The following is a 20,132-nucleotide window of genomic DNA, read 5'->3' as shown; positions in this document are numbered from 1 at the left end:
ATGAGGAGTCTGGCCTTTGACTTGACATTTTGCTTTGTTGGTTTTCATGTACCAAAGGAACCAGGGCTCTAGAGCAAGATGCAAAAGAACAAAAAGTTATCATTTTGCACTTCCGGGTTGTTCTACATAAATTGTGACCTTGCCTTATTTTGGCTTGTCCAAAGAAAGGGAACACAGGAATCCTAAGAGCACACCTGGTACACACTGCAGTGGAAGATGCATGCAACAGAGAAAGCAGGACAGCAGGACACAGAACAGCTTTGTTGCCAAGGGGAAGACCTCGCCTTCCCTGGGTTTAGCTGAGTGTGGCTGAAAGCTCATGTGGTGATGAACAATTTATGGCTTCTGACAGTGTCTCCTTGACCCATATTTCCCTCACTATGTGACCACTGGCAAATTGGTGACTTGTGTGCCTCCACTTCCCTAGTGTAATGGGACATGGTCAAAATGAATAGATGCTGAAGGGGCCTCTGGCAGAGAGGGGACACATTTTGGGAGAAGGTGAAAACATTTATGGCTGAGCATGCGCTCACACTGGCCCTGCCGCCATGTTTAACACTAGCTCCCCCCCCACCCCCACCCCCCCATCCTGGGCCTTCCACAGCCCACACGTCTCATGTGAGAGAACACAGACAACTACCTGTGGCCAAAAGTGCAGCTGCACAGGGGGAGATTCACACTAGAACTTCTTGATGCAAGCATTAACAGTGAAGGGGAGGATTTCATAAATTTAGTATGGGCCCATTGCCTGATGTGCTTTTGGGCCATTTTTTTCTGCATTCCACAGCTGAAAACATCAGTTTAAAGTACCATTTTCAACACGTCACCAACTCACACTCCCTTTCTTTAAGGATCTGCAATGACCTCCTATTGCCTCTCCAAGGAAATCCAAATGCCTTCGGCTGTTTTTCAAGAGCATCTATTATCTTACAGTCATCTTTCATTGCCGAACAACTACAATGTGCCTCCCACTTTACAGATAGCATCTAATTTAATCCATACAGATAATAAATATTGTCACCCCTAATTTTTAGATGAGGCTCAGAGAGGTGAAGCAACAAGTCCAAAGCTGCAGAGCTACCAGGCACTATCAAGACTCAACTAAACCCATATTTGCCTAAGTTTAAAGATTCTCAATAGCATAACGTTTAAACTTGTCGAATCATTATGTTGTCCACCTGAAACTAATGTAATATTGTGTGTCATCTACTCAAATAAAAACAACTAAAAAAGAAAAAGGACCTAATCTGTGGCTTTGCCTAATCTCCCATTACTCACTGGCATAGCCTCATGAAAGGGGGACATCATTCCTTTGAGAAATGTTAGTCTTCATCCTAAAATGACGGAATTAGATCTAATTTTTCGAGAACACCACTAACTTTCCAAACAATACCTGTTGGCCTTTATTATCCACAACCACATAGACTTTTTTTTTTCTTTAACTGCATAGTCTTGTGATGTTCATATTGATTTCACATGTATGCGTCTTGGGTCTCCAACAAAGTCAAACACTTCTTTCAGGAGGCCTGGACTCTGCTTCTTTGTACTGTTTGTAGTGTCTGTAACAGGTTAGGGAGGCCAATTGCTGTGCTTTGATCCTAATAAGAACAGCTTACAATGACCTTTAACTCAAATTATATCATTTATTACTCAGAACAGCTTCACAGATTAGGTAGGACAGGAACACCTGCCATTTTGGGGATGAGGCAATTGTGGCCAAAGAGGCTTCATGGTGAAGAGCTAAGTGGCAGTGGAGGAGGAGAAACTCAGGGCTTAGAGCCCTCAACCACTGGCTTGCTGGTGCCTATGGCTGACTTCCTGATGGCCGACTTCCTTATCGTTTTCGCTTGGTGATGTCTATGTGCTTGCTGCCTGCTTTGTATTTTCAGTCATGACTCTCCTCGCTGATTACTCTTCCTTCTGATTCATGTACAAGCTCTCCACTGTGGGCTTTAGGCCCTGCTTCATCTACATCCTTCATAGCACCCACTGCCATGGACCCTACAGATGCCTAATTGAGGAGAAGCCTGTTTAATCAATGAGTGATGTGCATCATATTTCAGCTGGTTTTCAGGAACCATCTAGGACAGCATTTTCCAAAATGTGCATTCAGTTCATATATTCCATAAAGAAAAGTTTCCAGGGTCAGATAAGTTTGGGAAATGCCACAGTGGAAAACAGTTTACGTGAACAATATTTAAGGGCTGGCTGTTGCCCTAAAGAGATGGGTTAAACTGACTTTACCCTGACACTCCTCAAAATCATGTGACTAGGGTTTCTTTTTCCCATGTAGCACCTATTACTCGTGGAATACCGCTCTAGGGAGCTCCATATACTAGCAGAGGAAGGTGCTTCCCCTTGGAAAGCTCACACATGAAAGAATGCACCATGCTGGGAAAGAAGGTAAAACTCAAGTGAAGAAAATTAGGCTGAGAACAGCTAAATATCAGGCTATCTGTAGTATGGAAACACTGTTCACAGTGGCTCTTCCATGCTAGCTGCAGATATGATATTACCTATAATGATTCATGTAAAATACAGTGGCTTTCTACAACCACAGCCATGAAGAGCAGTTCAGATGAAACCCAGATGGGCACAGTGGGTTTCCGGCTCTGGCACGTTGAAGGGGAGTATGCAGGTGCTTTGGACCATCATGAGTGCCTCCTTCTACTCCCACATCGGGATGGTAGCAGTAGGTAAGTGAAGGCCAGGAGCATTTTGCTTCAAAGCAGCCGCATGAATTGTCTGTGCAGTGGAATGTGAGATGTGTGAATATACAGAGTCTGATTGTCTTGTGGGGTTCAGGAAAACGAGTCTCACTGCTCTCCGTAAGGTAACCTGGGCCAGCCGAGTCACAGTAAAACGGAGACACTGGGGAGGGTCAGCCATAGAATGCTACCTCCTGTCTTTTTTGTGATTTTCATTCTGCAGACTCATTTTATTTCTAAGGGGTGTGTGTCTGTATTAATCACGGGGAAAATGTTAAATCTTACTTTTATTCCAACTGATACATTCCTTTCCAGCAGAAAGAAGTAACAGGCAGCGTGGCTAATACATTGCTTGCCACTTCATTCTGTCTGTACAGAGAAGCAGGGAGTTGAAAACTGTGGCTTCAGGCAACCTCAACTTTTAGGCCTGGTTTATTTGACTTGTGCTCCCCTCCTTGGTAAGGGGCCCTGGATAGCTGCTGGAAGCTCCTTCCACGAGAGCTTCCTTTCATCACCAAGGAGTTCAAGTCTTTGTAATTATCTCAGTGACATTTAGAAAGAATTTGCTCTAAGCACTTTATAACTGTACCTCTCTTAGATGAGGTTTAGCCTTATCCAGGAGCTCCAGGATTCACATTTCAGCATGAAAATAAGATCCAACATTCATGAATTTAACTTTCAGAGTCACAAAGGGACTGAAGGAGGGGTTGTTCAGGGACACTAACACTTTTTATCCATCTCCACTGCCCTGTTGGCTCTTGCGATGTCCCTGGTACCCAGTTATTGCTTCTAACTAAATATTCTGGAATTTCTCAACAAATTATTGCATTGGTATGGCTTCTCAACTCCTTGTTTTACCTCCTGTACTTTTTTGTTTTGAATTATTCCCATTAGAATGCCAGTTCTATGAAGACAGGGACCTTTCCTTACAGGCAACTGCTGTCTTCCAGAACCAAGCACCATGTTTGTGGCAGATGCTCAGTAAATATTTGTCAAATGAACACAAATGAGTGAGTGAATGAATGAAATTGTGAGGAAGGAATAGCAGGGATATATCAACCTGTGGCGTTTATAGGTTGATGTTGCTAAGGGCCTTCCTGTATAGAAGAGGTAGATAGAGACAGGAAAAGGGAGAGAGAGATGGGGGAGGAGGCGAGCATCATGGAAAGGAAGGAAAAAGGCAAGAGATATAGTGAGATGGTTTATTTTGGGACGAATGGAGAGATCTCAGTGTGGAGCAGAAAGGTGCTAATGAAGAAATGAGCACTGGGGGGAAATTTTCAATGCTTCTGCAAAAAGCCTTAGACTCCTGAGACGAGGAGACTAGAAGGGGAAAGACCTGAGGGAATTTAGGAGCCAGTCTATGAACTCCAGTTAAAAACACAGTTGCTTTTGGGTGTGGTGGTGTGAGGCACAGGTACAAAACTGGAAATGTAGATCGTGCAGACCCTTAATGGTGCTTCCCATTCACTGCCAGGGTTTGCAAAAGTGGCTTTGGTTTTATTTCAGAGCCTATTTAGAAATTTGGGCCCCAAAGTGGTACAGAGGGCAAAAAAATCTTAAATCCTTTGATCCATGGTAATGCCAAATGTTTATACACCCAAGGAGAAACTGTATTTTATTCTTTCTTTACAGTTCCAGGGACTTGAGAAATTTTCTTTCAACCCTCTCCCAAGAATCTCCATGCACTGAATTACTATTTAATTTCCCCCTTTCTGCTTTAAAGTAGAAATAGCAATGGTTTTTATTGGTACCTTATAATGCTTTTATATGAGGCACCTAAATCTTCCACATAGATACTCATCATGGCTATAAAAAGTTTCATTATTATTTGTAGGTGGATGCTAATTTTTCTTTTTATATTTTCACAAAGAAAACACAGTTAAGAAGGTTTTATTAATATATATTTTATATATATAATATAAATATATAATAATTTATAGCCCTTGTTCTAATCTGTGACAAACTGCTAAAAGGTAGGATTCTAACCATATCTAATCCATAACACTCCTTTGCCCCTGATTCATGGGTGGTCACTCTTCCCAGGCGATGCACTGCCCTGTCTAGTTATTGTCTCCGCCAGCCTTTAGGGAGACCCGATCTAGAGGTTATTTCCAGGCGGTGATGTGTACAGCGTACTTGGACATTTCTGAAAGTTGAGACAGAGATTTCTGGACAAGGAAAGATGAAGTTTCTGTACTTCAAAGGGAGCTCTGTAATTAGGAGAACCATGAGGAGGGGACAGCATGGGGAAGATGATGAACCCAAACAAACCCTGACTGGCTGCCAAGAGGTGGTGGCCTCCAGGCCAGTTCCACTGTCTGAGGAAGAAGGGAGGGGGTGGAGGAGGAGGGAGGTGTGAGAACCAGACACTGGGGATTTATTGTGCTCACGAGAGAGAGGGAGAGAGAGAGAAAGAGAGAGAGAGAGAGAGAGAGAGAGAAAGAGAGAGAGACAGGCATGGCAAGGAGGGGCTCAGGCCCACACCGCTCAGCTCTTACCTCGGGGCTGGAGTAGTGGGGAGGCTTGCTGCCCTCACTCTCGCTGGAACTGCTCTCCGTCTCCGAGTCAGACCCCGAGCTGCTCTCTGAGTCACTAGAAGAGCTGCTGCCGCTGCTGCTGCTGCCGCTGCTGCTGCCCTTGCTGGAAGGCACGGAGGCTCTGCAGTTGGCCTGCTGGACCACGGCGCTGCCAGCCCATGAGGCCCCAGGGAAGGAGAGGGAAGGAAAATCAAATGAGCAAACACAAAACACCACCAAGCAAGCTGTCAGTCGACCTAAGGAGAAAAGAAACACACAGGCTGCCTGTCTGTCAACAGTCACCTGGAACCTGAAGGGCCATCATCCGGTCAACGGCATCCTAATGGTTAAAAAAAAAATTATGCGTATATAAATAAAATTGGGAATGGAAGCTGGTGCTCCTTGGTAGCCGGGCACTCGTTATTTGGTGGCCATTTTAGAAGGAAGGGTGTTTCTGGGAATGGCTTTGCAAATAAACCCTGTAGAATACAATCGTCTACAAAAATGCAAGGAAACCCAAAATGCTTGAAATATTTTGTAAAGATTGAAAATGTCTGCTTTATTTTAGGAAGTGGGCGTGAGGAAGGGCACAGCATTCTTTTCTGTGCTTTTATGGCCTACTGGAAAGTTCTGGAGGCTGTGGGATCATCAAAGTTATACTCCTGTTTCCTACCTCTTCCTGCCCATGGAGTTGAGTGCTGGAGTCTTTGCAGGAACTGCCTTACTTTATAAACAGTAACTTTCCTTTGAACTCTTTTTTTAAAAAACTGAGGATCCATCCCTTACACATTTTAATATATTCTAGACTTTAAAATGTAACCCCCGTGCAGTGACTTACAGCAACAGCATTTCATATTTATGCTCAATGTTCATATCCATTCTGAAATTTGCCAGAAGTCATTATATACTCAAAGACAACAGGAAAAATTGACACTTTCTAATAGTAATTAACCACAAAAATTCAAATAACACATATCCACCCAAGGGAGTGCTTGAGCCAAAAAGAGTTTTGGTACTCACATCATATTCAACATCTTCAAAGACCTTTATAAATTGTATTGCAACATTCCTGAATCTGTTCTTTTGAGGTCAAATTCTGAACCCAGCAAATGCAGTGATCACTTTTTAATGTTGAGTCAGCAAATATCTGCTGGCCACTTCCAACTGTGACTACTGCTTCACCAGGACTGGACATCAGTGAAGGCCAGGGGCGGGGGAGCTTGTCAGCGTTTATGGCCTTAAGTGCAAAGCAGCCTGGATAAGGTGAAGGACCCTTTCATCCACCCTTTAAATCTTTGACGATTGTTTTACCCAAGGACAGATTCTCATAAATCCTCAGTGTGGGGGCAGGAAGGGGGGTTAATATTCACTGGAGCCTTGCTTCTCCTAGAAGAATGACAAGCAACTATCTTGTAGGATACAGCTGAAAATAGAGGCATTGGTTTGAACTGCAGGGTTAGAGGAAAATGGAGCTGGAACATAACCTTCCCTAGTGGTTTCTATTTCTTCCACCAATGTCATGGTCCATACTTACTGTCTGACAAAATTCTCCAACATCAGACATCAGCACATTTATGCCTTGCCTGAGCTGTAGTGATTCCTTAACCAGACTATCGTTTGTGTCTGGTGTTGAGGGAGGAACCCTGGATCTTTAGAAAAAGGTGGGGAAGGGAAAGTTAATGATCAAAGGGCTGTAATATTTCTTTCTTCCTTTATGAACTAAAATCCATTTTTCCTGTACAGATGGCTACTATCAGTGGAGTCATAAAACAAACAAACAAAAAAGACTATAGATCCTGACCAAACATGAACATCTGAGATCCATAATAGTTTGTCAGTAGGCCCCCAAAACACTGGGTGGAAAACTTCAAACAGCTAAACAATACCACCCCCCAAAAATACAACCCTCAACCTCAAAACTCAAAAAAAACAAAAACAAAATCAAAGCAACACATGTTGGAAGAAAGAGATATGTCTCTCTACCATACTTTGGAATGGCATTTGCTGAAGATGGGGAAATTATCATGAATAAAGAGCATTTTGATGGATTTTATAGGAGAGTCAAAGGCTTTGATCACTGAGCAGTACATTCCACTTACTTCAATTCAAACAACAAAGAACACGTGATGCTGGTGCCGTGTGTTACCTGGGCATTGTGTGTGCGGCAGAGGCGGCAGCGTGTGCGCAGTTCCCTGGGGCCTGCCCCACAAAGTGATAGGCTGTCTTTTGAAAAGCGGCACTTTAATTTCTGAGAAAATGTCCATTAAACAGTTACCATGCTGCCTTCCTTTTATGACTGCTGTCCTCGAGTAATGAGACATACTAGCCCAAGGAGAGAGAATCTCTGATCTGAAGTAGATTGGCAGAAAAGCCTTATGCTTTTATGTTTTCCTTCCTTAAATTAGGAAATTCACTTAAAATGACAATTTTACTGGTGTAACTATTATTTGTCTTTAAAACAGTTGAGAGAGCCAAGAGCGTTAGGTTTTCCTTCGTATTTTGGTTGTAAGGGCCATGAGGCTTGCCATGCTTCCAGGGTCAGGATTGAATATATTTGTGTTTCAATGGTCTGGGTAGAGACTATGTCACCAGAAACAATCCATGTCAAACATGGGAGCCTGGAAAGACTGTCATGGCTCCAGCTGAGGGATCAAGAGAACTATCCCAACCTCCATGAAGGCTGCTCCAGGGACTAGTCTTGGTGCAGGTCCTTGACCAGTCTGGCCTCGGCATAACGAATGTTGTGGCCGTGAGTGCAGGAAGCTGCTTTGCCTCTGTGGGCCGCTGCAGCAGGGAGGGGAGGAGGCAGACTGGAGGGGGAAGCCAGGGATGGTCATCACTGCAGCCTAGTATTAATATAGAAGGCTGAGAGCAGTTAAACTAGGAGGGCTCTTGGGAGTCACAGAATCGAGAAGATGGAAAAAGATGTACCAGAAAGACCTTCTGGAAAGAAGACTTCAGGCTTAATATATTTCAAGTTGCAAACTAAGCATGTTAGTGTGCCAACTAGTTGACGTGTTTCCATACCAAAGATATTAAAAAAATATGAACTTAAACTAAAAATTAACTTTTTCCTAAAATGATAACACAGATTGGCTGACATGATGACATAGCCCTGGACAATTTTTAGGAGAGCTTTTGGACTCTATGCCATTTCAGGAACATTGTGCCATTGAGTCTGCAGATGTGACAACATTACTGAGGTAATGTAATAAAAGTATCATTAAACTTAGCACAGTGCCTGGGACATAATGGGGGCATTTACATGTGATTACTGAATGAAAAAATCAATACAGAAAATCTATCATTGGGTTAATGAGTTTAAAAAAGGGATTTAACCTTCCAAAAGGGTTATAATTTCTCTTTTCTAATAAAGAAAATATTAAAAAAATTTAAAGAATGTTTATTTTATTCTTGAGAGAGAGAGAGAGCGCGAGTGAGCAAGCGAGCAGGGTAGGGGTAAAGAGAGAGGGAGACACAGAGTCTGAGGCAGGCTCCAGGCTCTGAGCTGTCAGCATAGAGCCCGATGTGAGGGTCGAACTCACTAACCATGAGATCATGACCTGAGCTGAAGTTGGATGCTTAACTGACTGAGCCACCCAGGTGCCCCAACAAAGAAAATATTTAAAGGGATTTCAGCACCTGTTGTGATCCTCCAACTTCTTTGTTTTGTTTTTTACCACAGGATTTTTTAAAAATTTCAACTTTTTATTTAAATTCTAGTTAATATATATGGCAAAATTGGTTTCAGGTGTAGAATTTAGTGATTCATCACATAAATATAATACCCAGTGCTCACCACAACGGACTTCCTTAATACCCATCACCCATTTAGTCTATCTCCTGCTCACTTCCCCTCCAGCAATCCTCAGTTTGTTTTCTAGAGTTATGAGTCTCTTATGATTTGCTTCTCTCTCTTTTTTTCCCTTCCCCTATGTTCATCTGTTTTGTTTCTTAAATTCCACATATGAGTTAAATCATATGGTATTTGTCTTTCTCTGGCTGATTTATTTCACTTAGCATAATACACTCTAGCTCCAACCATGTCATTGCAAATGGCAAGATTTCATTCTTTTTGATAGCTGAGTAATATTCCATTGTATGTATATGTATGTGTGTGTGTGTGTGTGTGTGTATCTTCTTGATCCATTCATCTATCAATGGACATTTACTTGATCTTTCATTTTAACACGTTTTCCTTTCAGAGAGCATTTCTTTAAATGTGCTCTAATTTTTTTCTGCTATAATTTAAGCATAGTTCTCTCTTGGATGGTTTATTTACTTTTTATGTTTTGATTTTATGCAATGTTTTGCTGGTTTTGTGAGTGGTCAAGACCAAAGACACCTTTGAGAGAGTCCCAGTTTATTCTAAATGATCTGCTTGCTGTATTCCCTCCTTTCCCTGCAGTGACACATTCCTTTCCAAATGTGGCCTGGGCAAAGTCTGAAAGACAACAAAAGAAAAGATCTGCAACTTAAATGACAAATCCTGGATCTCACAGTGAAGGGTGCTCCTGCCTGCCAAGTGTATTGTGGGGCCTGGATAAATACCTAAAGTTGTCATAAGCTTTCAACTCACATGTGAAAGGCTCTCTACCTGGTTGGCACCATGTGGAGAGCCATGATGCCTAGCAGGGTGCCTCACTTCCTGTGACCACTCCACTTGTACTGGCCAGATGATGGTATTTCGAAGAGGTGACAGGCCTTTCTCACTCAACACTCAGTACTGATTCCCAAATGCTTGATTTCCAAAGTGTGATCAGTGCCGTGGCAACAGTATTCCTTTTTTGATAGCATCTTGATTCATATTAATTGGTCTAAAACTGTAACTACATTATGAGAAGTGAAAATGGTAAAAGATGGCACAAGCAGGTTCACTCTCGCTGAAATTATCTTCCAAAACACACAACTGATAGGACTGCTGGTTCTGTATAAAATGTTTTTGTTTGCTCTGCTATACCACTAGAAACAAGTCTTCCAGTAAACATGGCGTTTTGAAGCTTTTCATAGTCTGTCCTCAATAAGATCTTCAGCTTCACCTCAATGGATCTATCCATAAACTTCAGCCATAATAAATTTCTCATAATTTTGACCATCTCTAAAATGTTTTAGAATTATATATATTTAGGGGCGCCTGGGTGGCTTAGTCGGTTAAGCGTCCAACTTTCGCTTAGGTCATGATCTCGAGGTCCGTGGGTTCGAGCCCCGCGTCGGGCTCTGTGCTGACGCACAGTCAGCTCAGAGCCTGGAGCCTGTTTCAGTCTGTGATTCCCTCTCTCTGACCCTCCCCTGCTCACACTGTCTCTCTCTCTCTCTCTCCTAGAAATAAATAAAACATTAAAAAAAAGAATTATATATATTTAATTATGTAATTAAATATGTGTGTATGTATATATATAAGTATATATGAATTTACATATTCACATATATTTAAACTCAGTTTCTTTAACTGAAAATAATAGTTTACCCATTTCTCCCACCTTCTCTTCCCCTACCTCTGGCAACCACCAGATTTGAACAGAATTATAATAAATAAAAATAGAATTATATTTTGATTTACTTACAGTGTTTTTGAATTCATTTCTTTGTACAGATTTTAAATTTTAGTTTTTATAGAGGTTACATTATACATAGCTTATCACAATCTACTGGTATTGTCATTTGTCCAGTTTAAGTGAAGTGTAGAAACTTCATCTGCTTCATTGGGTTAAATGTTTCTTCTATATACATTGGACACACTAGACAATGTTTCAGATTTCGTTTCAGTTGTCAAATACAATTTAGAAGCCCCAAGAAGAAAAACGAATTTATTGTATTGGCCTTATTTTACTATTTCCATTGTTCTTCTTTCCTTCTTGATACCATTTATTTTATCGAGGCTCCTTCTATTTCCTTTCTGTTTCAAGAACTTCCTTCAGCCATTCTTTTTGGGTAGGTCTGCTGGCCACAAATGCTTGCTGATTTCTTTCATCTCAGAATGTCTTCACTTGTCCTTCACTTCTGAAGGAAATTTTCAATGGATATAGGATTTTAAGTTGACAGTTTTTTTTTTTCTTTCTATACTTAAAAAAATGATGTGCTGATTCCTTTTGGCCTCTATGGTTTCTGACTCTAGTGTCATTCAAATTGTTTTTATCACTTTACTCCAATAGGCGAGGTTTTTATTTCTCACTGCTTTCAAGAATTTTTTCTTTTGACTTTTGTTTTCAGAAGCTAGACTATGTTGTGTCTTGGCATTAATTTATTTGGATTTATTCTGTATGGGGTTTGCTTAGATTCATGTCTATTTGCAAAACTTGGAAAAATGTCAGCCATTACTTTGAAAAAATTTTCAGCCCCACACTCTTCCTTCTCTCCTTCTGGGCCTCTAGTGATGCAAATGCTAGATCTTTTGTTATAGTTCCTCAGGTTCTTGAGGCTCTGCCCTTTTTCTTTAGTCTAGTTTCTCTGTTCTTCTTATTGGCAATGTCTATCATTCTATCTTCAGGTCCACAGATTCTTTCCTCTGTTTTCTTCATTCTATTTTTGGGCTCATTCACTGAATTTTTAAATTTCAGTTATTGTGTATTTTTCAGTTTGGTTTGCCATTTAGTTTCTCTTTATACCTTTTATTTCTTTGCTGAGACTCTGTATTTTCATTTGTTTCAAGTGTGTCCCTAATTGCTTGTTGAAGCATTTTATAATGGTTCCTTTAAAATTCTTGTCAGATAGCTGTAATATTTATATCATCCATTAGTGGCATCTGTTGATTGTCTTTTCTCAGTCAAGTTGAGATTTTCCAGGTTCTTGATATGATGAATGATGTTCTATTTTATCCTGAACATTTGTGGTATTATAAGACTTTGGATTTCAGTAAAAACACTTGGTTAAGTAGGCATCCACTAACACAATATCAGAAAGGGGTCAGAGAGGTATTTCTTTATAGTTCGGCAGGGGGAGAAGGAATTTGAAGCTTCTAACTTTGCCTTTTCCTGATGAGGGTAGAAATGTGGCCACTTCTTTTCCTCCATGGTGTTCAACTGTAAAAGTTTTCTTCTTCTTCTTTTTCTGTTTATTGTCAAGTTAGTTTCCATATAACATCCAGTGCTCATTCCAACAAGTGTCCTCCTTCATGCCCATCACCACTTTTCCCCTCCCCTCTACCCCCATCAACCCTCACATTGTTCTCAGTATTTAAGAGTCTCTTATGGTTTGCCTCCTTCCCTCTCTTTAATTATTTTTCCCCCTTCTCCTTCCCCATGGTTCTCTGTTAAGTTTCTCCTGTTTCAGATATGAGTGAAAACATATGGCATCTGTCCTTCTCTGCCTGACTTATTTCACTTAGCATAGCACCCTTGAGTTCCATCCATGTTGCTACAAATGGCCAGATTTCATTCTTTCTCATTGCCATGTATTATTCTACTGTATAGATAAACCACATCATGATTCATTCATCAGTTGATGGACATTTAGGCTCTTTCCATGATCTGGCTATTGCTGAAAGTGCTTCTATGAACGTTGGGGTGCATGTGCTCCTATGCATCAGCACTTCTGTTTCCCTGGGGTAAACTCCTAGCAGTGCTATTGCTGGGTCATAGGGGAGTTCTATTGTTAATTTTTTGAGGAACCTCCACACTGTTTTCCAGAGGGGCTGCACCAGTTTACATTCCCACCAACAGTGTAGGAGGGTGCCCTTTTCTCTACATCTTCTCCAGCATCTATAGTTTTCTGATTTGTTCATTTTAGCCACTCTGACTGTCTTGAGGTGGTATCTCAGTGTGGTTTTGATTTGTATTTCCCTGATGAGGAGGGATGCTGAGCATCGTTTCATGTGTCTGTTGGCCATTTGGATGTCCTCTTTGGAGAAGTGTCTGTTCATGTCTTCTACCCATTTCTTCCCTGGATTATTTGTTTTTTGGGTGTTGAGTTTGGTGAGTTCCTTATAGATTTTTGGATACTGGTCATTTATACTCTTGCTAGGATATACACTTCCTGGTTCTCTGACTAGAGAGACCTGACTTTCCTGGGGATTTTATTTTTACTTTTTTAAATTTGTGCCTGTTGGCATTTCCAGGTTGCTGGCTTTTCCAGTATCTACTCTGGGCTATATGAGGAAAAATGAAGACCCAGTGAACTAACTTCCATGCCTTTCTTGGGCCTTAAATCCCTAGCTGATCTGCCTTCTCTCTATCTTACAGACTTCTTATGCTGGTTTTATAACTAAGGACTTTATATTTAGCAGAAGGAATTGGGAAAAGTACATCAGTATTTTTTTCCCAGAATGGGAATGGCCTACTTGATATTTATCAAGTGGAAAGGAACTCTCAATACTTCCAACCTCTGTTCTGGTTAATTGTGTCAAAAGCTGATGAATGAAACAAACATGCAGGTGTCTGCTGCAGTCCCTGCTCACTATTTAACAACCATTTATAGTGGAAATTAAGCTCAGATTTTAATAGTTTATGTATCAAAGCTAGAAAGATCACATCACAAAGAATACATATATCATTGTGAGAAAAATGACTCAAACAAAATGAGGTTGTGAAAATGTTAAGGATGAAAAGGTGAGTACTTAAAAGTTGTGTTCAGAGTAAATGGTATGAGAGTAAAGCATGATATTGGTGTGACATTTGTTAAGAATACACTTTGTTGAGGGAGTGGCCCAAGATGGTAGTGTAGGAAGACTCTGAACTCACCTCTTCCCATGGACTCACTCATTCTATACCTACAGATAGAGCAGTTCTTCTGAAAAAGAACTGAGGGCTTACTGAATTTTCTCACAGGAAACAGTAGAAGGACCACACAGAGAAAAGTAGGAGAGATAGAGACACGGTAATGATGGAATGCAAATTCTAGCATGGTGACCTGCAGTAGAGAGGATTATCCCTGAGGGGCGCACGGGCAGATTCACCCACCTAGAGCAGTAAAACAATAGCGGTTTAACACTGGCAACTAGACCAAAGTGAAGGAATCCATTTACTAACTATAGAGCATCTGTCAATGGGCAGAAACTGTGGAAATCTCTCCAGGGTTGGGAGTGATGGAAAATGCCATGTTTTATGTTCCTCTTCCATCTTGATAGTGTCGATGGAAGGAGGATTGAGGCACTCTAGTCAAATTGCTAGAGTTGCCAATTGTGCCCCAGGTACCCGGCCTACACTAGTTCTAGTAGTACCCCCAGGAAGGTCCCAGCATGACATGCCCTGGGAGCCCCTAGTTCATGCCTGTTCCAGCTCCAGCCATCCTGCTTCGGTGGCTCCACGCAGCATGCCCTGGGACCCCACCAGCCCATGCTTGCTCCAGCTTGAGCTATCCTGCCAAGGTAGCCTGATAAGTTCACACCTGCTCTGCTCCAGTCATCCCATCAGGGTATCCTAGGCATGGCACACCCTGGGACACCTTTGCCCGTACTTGCTCTAGCTGTCCTGCCAGGGGAGCTCTGGTGCAGCATGCCCTAGGATGTCCCAGTCCCCATTAGCTCCCAGTGTGGCATGCCCTGGGACTCCTCAGTCTGTGCTCACTCCAACTCCAGCCATCCTATCAGGATAGTTTTGATGCAGAATGCCCCAGAAACCCCTGACCTCCACCTGCTCCAGCTCCAGTGGTCTTCCAAAGCCAGCAGACACCAAACACACAGGGAATGCTCCTATACAAGGCCACTCTTTCAAATCTGGGAGAGGTAGCTACTCTGCCTAATTGATGGAAACGAACAGAAGGTAAGACAAAACAAAGAGACAAAGAAACATGTTCCAAAGGAAAGAACAAGATAAAACATAGAAAGACCCTAGTGAAACAGAGATAAGTAATTTACCTGGTACAGAGTTGAAAACACTGGTCATACAGACACTCATCAAACTTGGGAGAATGGAGGAACACAGTGAGAACTTCAACAAAGAGTTAGAAAATATAAGAAAGAATCAATAAGAGCTGAAGAATACAATAACTGAAGTGAAAAATACACTAGAGGGATTCAACAGCAGATTAGATGACACAGAAGAATGAATTAGTGACCTGAAGACTGAATAGTGGAAACCACCCCACTAGAACTGATTTTCAGCAGAGACTTTGCTGTCCAGAAGGCAGTGGCAGGATATATTTAAAGTTCTGAAAAGGGGAAAATAACCCCAAAAACACTATGTTTCAAGATTATCACTCAGAATTGAGGATAGAGTTTCCCAGATAAGCAAAAACTAAAGGAGTTCATCATCACAAAACTTGCCTTACAAGAAATGTTAAAGGGTCTTCTTTAGGTAGAAAAGAAAAGGCTGTAAGTAGAAAAAAGAAAAATATATGAAAGGAAAAACTTACTGGTTAAAAAAACCTCACTGGTAAAGGCAAATATATAGTAAAGGCAGTGGATCAGCCATTTAGAAGCTAGTATGAAGGTTGAGAGACAAAAATAGTAAATCAACTATAACTACAACAAATAGTTAAGGGATACACAAAATAAAAAGATGTAAAATATGATGTCAAAAACATAAAATACGGTATAGAGATTTTAGAATGCATTCAAATTTAAGTAATTATCAGTTTAAAACACACACACACACACACACACACACACACACACACATATATATATAGGACAATATGGGTCAATATATATGAACCTCATGGAGGTTCAAGCATCTTTTGTGACCAGAATGGTATGAAGTAGAAATCAGTTATAAGAAGAAAACTGGAAAAAACACAAACATTTGGAGACTAAACAATATGCTACTAAACAACCAATGGATCAATGAAGAAATCAAAGAGGAAATTAAAAAAACACCTCGAGATAAATGAAATGGAATCACAACTTCCCCAAATCTATGGGATGAAGAAAAAGTAGTTCCAAGGACAACACAGGCTAACCTCAAGAAACAAGAATAATCTCAAGTAAACAATCCAACTTTATACCTAACGGAGGCAGAAAAAGAACACACAAAGCCTACAGTTAGTAGAAGGAAGGAAATAATAAAGATCAGAGTGGAAATAAATAAAATAGAGACAAAAAAATGTAAAAGATCAATGAAACTAAAAGCCGGTTCTTTGAAAAGATAAACAAAATCAATAAACCTTTAGGCAGACTCATAAAAAAAAAAAAGAGAGAGAGATAGCCCAAATAAATAAAATCAAAGATGAAAGAGGGGAAGTTACAACTGACACCATAGAAATACAAAAGATCATGAGGGTGCTATGAACAAATGTGAGGCAACAGATTGAAAAACCTATGAGAGGTAGATAGACACCTGGAAATATACAACCTTCTAAGATTGAATCATGAAGAATTGAAAATCTGAATAGACCAATTACAAGTAAAGAAATTGAATTAGTAATTTAAAGATTCCCCAAAACCAAAAGTCCAGGACTAGATGCCTTCACAGGTGAATTCTACCAAAGATTTAAAGAAAAGTTAGTATTGCTACTCAAATTATTCAAAATAAAACAAAACAAAACAAAAAAACAACTTCAGGAGAAGAAATGCTTCCAAACTAATTTTATGAGGCCAGCATTACCCTGATACCAAACCCCAAGAGACTAAAAGAAGAAAATTACAGCCAATACCCCTGATGAACACAGATGCAAAAATCCTCAACAAAATATTAGCAAACAGAATTCAACGATACATTAAGAGAATCACACCATGGCCACGTTTCGCGGTGCAAGAGTGATTCAGCATCTGTGAATTAATCAACATGGTATACTACATTAACAAAACAAAGGATAAAAATCCTATGATCACTTCAATAGTACAGAGAAAGCATCTGACAAAATTCAACATCCACTTATGATAAAAATTCTCAACAAAATGGGCATGGAACATACCTCAGCATAATAAAGGCCATATATGGCAGACCCATAGCTAATATCACATCCAATGGTGAAAAGCTGAAAGCTTTTCCTCTATGATCAGGAAGAAAACAGGGATGCCCATGCTCACTACTTTTATTCAACTTAGTACTGGAAATCCTAGCCATAACAATCAGGCAGGAAAAAGAAATAAAAGGCTTCCAAATCAGAAAGGAAGAAATAAAACTGTCATTATTTGCAGATAATATGATACTGTTTACAGAAAACCCTAAAGATGCCACTGAAAAACTATTAGAATAAATGAATTCAGTGAAGTTGCAGAATACAAAATTAACATACTAAAATTGGTTGTGTTTCTATATGTTAATAACAAGCTATCACAGAGAAAAATTAAGGAAATAATTCTGTTTACAAAGGCATAAAAAAAAAAACCCCATCTAGGAATAAATTTAACCAAAGAGGTGGAAGACAGGTACTCAGAGAACTTTAAGACATTGATGAGAGAAACTGATTATGAGACAAATAAATGGAAAGACAGACTTAGCTCACAGATAGAATTACTATTGTTAAAATGGTTATACTACTCCAAACAATCTATAGACTCAGTTCAATCCCCACCAAAACACCAATAGCATTTTTTACAGAGCTAGAGCAAAGAATTCAAAAATTTGTATGGAACTGCAAAAGACCCCAAAGAGCCAAAGCAATCTTCAGAAAGAAGAACAAAGCTGGAAGTATCATGCTCTCTGATTTCAAACTATACTACAAAGCTATAGTAACCAAAACAGTATGGTACTGGCATGAAAACAGACTCATAGATTAATGAACTAGAATAGAGAGTCCAGAGATAAACCCACACATGTATGGTTAATTAATCTACAACCAAGGAGGCAAGAATATACAATGGAGGAGAGGCAGTCTCTTCAATGGTGTTGGGGGAACTGGACAGCTACATGGAAAATAATAAAACTGGACTACTTTCCTACTCCATATATAAAAAATAAACTCAAAATGGTTTAAAGACTTGAATAGAAGACCTCAAACCATAAAACCCCTAGAAGAAAACACAGACAGTAAACTCTTTGATGTTGGTCTTAGCAGTATTTTTTCAATAAGCAATATCCTTAGGCAAGGGCAACAAAAGCTAAAATAAACAACTGAGATTACTAAAAAGCTTTTGCACAGTGAAGGAAACCATCAACAAAATTAAAAAGCAACCTACTGAATAGAAGAAGATATTTGCAAATCATGCATTCGATAAAGGGTTAGTTTCCAAAATATATAAAAAATGTACACAACTTAATATAAAAAACAAAGTAGCTGATAAAAAATGCAGAGAATTTGAATAGACACTTCTCCAAAGAAGATACGTGGATGGCAATAGGTGTATGAAAAGATGCTCAACATCACTCATCATTAGGGAAACGCAAATCAAAACCACAATGAGAGATCACCTCACACCTGTCACAATGGCTAGTATTAAAAGGACAAGACATAAGTGTTCTTAAGTATGTGGAGAAAAGAGAACCTTATACACTGTTGGTGGGAATGTAAACTGGCACAGCCACTATGGAAAACAGTATGGAGGTTCCTAAAAAAATTAAAAATAGAACTACCATATGATCTAGGAATACCACTTCTGGGTGTTTATGTGAAGAAAACCAAGACACCAATCTGAAGAAATATATGCACCTCTATGTTCATTGCAGCATTATTTACAATAGCCAATATATGAAAGCAACCTGTGTCTATCAATAGATCCATAGATAAAACAGAAGTGACATGCACGTGCACACATGCACGTGCTCTCTCTCACACACACAGACACACACACACACACACAGGAATATTACTCAGCCATCAGAAAGAATGAAATCTTGCCATTTTGACAACATGGACAGACCCAGAGGGTATAATGCTAAGTGAAACAAGTCAGACAGAGAAAGACAAATTGTATGATTTCACTTACATGTGGAATCTAAAAACACATATGAATAAACAAAAGAAAACAGAAACAGACTCAGATACAGAAAACAAACTGTTGATTAATAGGAGAGGGGGGCAGTGATTGGGGGTGGGCAAAATAGGTGAAGAGGATTAGGAGGTACAAACTTCCAGTTATAAAATAAATAGGTCACAGGGATGTAATGTCCAGCATAGGGAATATAGTCAAAAATACTATAGTAACTTTGTGTGGTGACAGATGGTAACTAGACTTACCATGGAGATAATTTTGTAATATATAACACTATCACATTATCATGTAGACCTGAAACTAATGGGATATTGTATATCAGTTATACCTAAAAAAATAAAGCTATATTTGATTCAGAAAAAAAGAACCTATTTTGCTCCACATCAGAGTAATTGTGTGTGTGTGTGTGTGTGTGTGTCTGTGTGTGTCTGAGGAGGAGGCAGTTGACAGACATTCCATATTGCACAGAGCCTGGAATAGAGGAGTCAGCTGCTCTAGGCTTCTCCAAGGAAAAATTATAACTATAAGAAACAGCATAGAATCATAAAAAGTGGATGAAATCAGCTATGAAAACTGTAAGGCAGGTTATAATACTACTTTTTGACAATGCAAAAACTGCACATTGTTCATTCATCTAGAAAATCAAAGAAAAGCTCTATAAATAAGTCAGAATGGATTACCCAGTATCCAAGTGGTGGGAAATAGCCACGTCCCAACATAAAACAGTGACTCAGGGCAATGGCAAATGCTTCCCTGGAGTATTTTTTTGTTACTCTACACCATTGTTGCCTCCTTATAGGGTAGATGTTATTCTGCTTCTTTGAAGGTGAGGACAATAAGGTCCCTAGTAAGAGAGAGAGCTAAGATTCTGTTTCCAGAAATTTGTTCTATGAAAATAATCAGGGATGTTTAAAAACACTTATGTAAAGAATATATGCTCTTACATTATTTGCAATAGTAATGATTTGTAAATGCCTGACAATAGGGGATTATTAAATAAATAATGATACACCTTTATGAGGGAATACTTTTCAGTGTTATGCAGTCCTTATAGATATATTAGCAGACTACTTACTTTATAAAAATTTCTCATGGTATATTTTGGAGGAAATGGGTTTTCCAGTATGCTAGTCATCTGAAAGCGAGAGATTGATCAGG

The 20,132-nt window shown here is 39.8% G+C and overlaps 1 protein-coding gene across 1 annotated transcript in view; it reads right to left on the bottom strand.

The window, feature by feature from the left end:
• The window catches only part of AFF3 (AF4/FMR2 family member 3), a gene marked incomplete at its 5' end in the record, with an annotated part of 440,051 nt that overhangs the window by 41,684 nt on the left and 378,235 nt on the right, over positions 1–20,132 (bottom strand). Inside the window, one exon of the mRNA XM_039218000.1 lies at positions 5,210–5,396. Within this exon, the coding sequence (XP_039073931.1) occupies positions 5,210–5,396 (187 nt within the window). The remainder of the gene's footprint in view (positions 1–5,209; positions 5,397–20,132) is intronic.

The sequence above is a fragment of the Hyaena hyaena genome, unplaced genomic scaffold (genome assembly GCF_003009895.1).
Source record: "Hyaena hyaena isolate Hyena2069 unplaced genomic scaffold, ASM300989v1 scaffold_731, whole genome shotgun sequence".
NCBI classification, from domain to species: Eukaryota; Metazoa; Chordata; class Mammalia; order Carnivora; family Hyaenidae; genus Hyaena; species Hyaena hyaena.
Note: the sequence above shows the minus strand (reverse complement) of the source record. Positions and strands in the feature narration are given on the sequence as shown.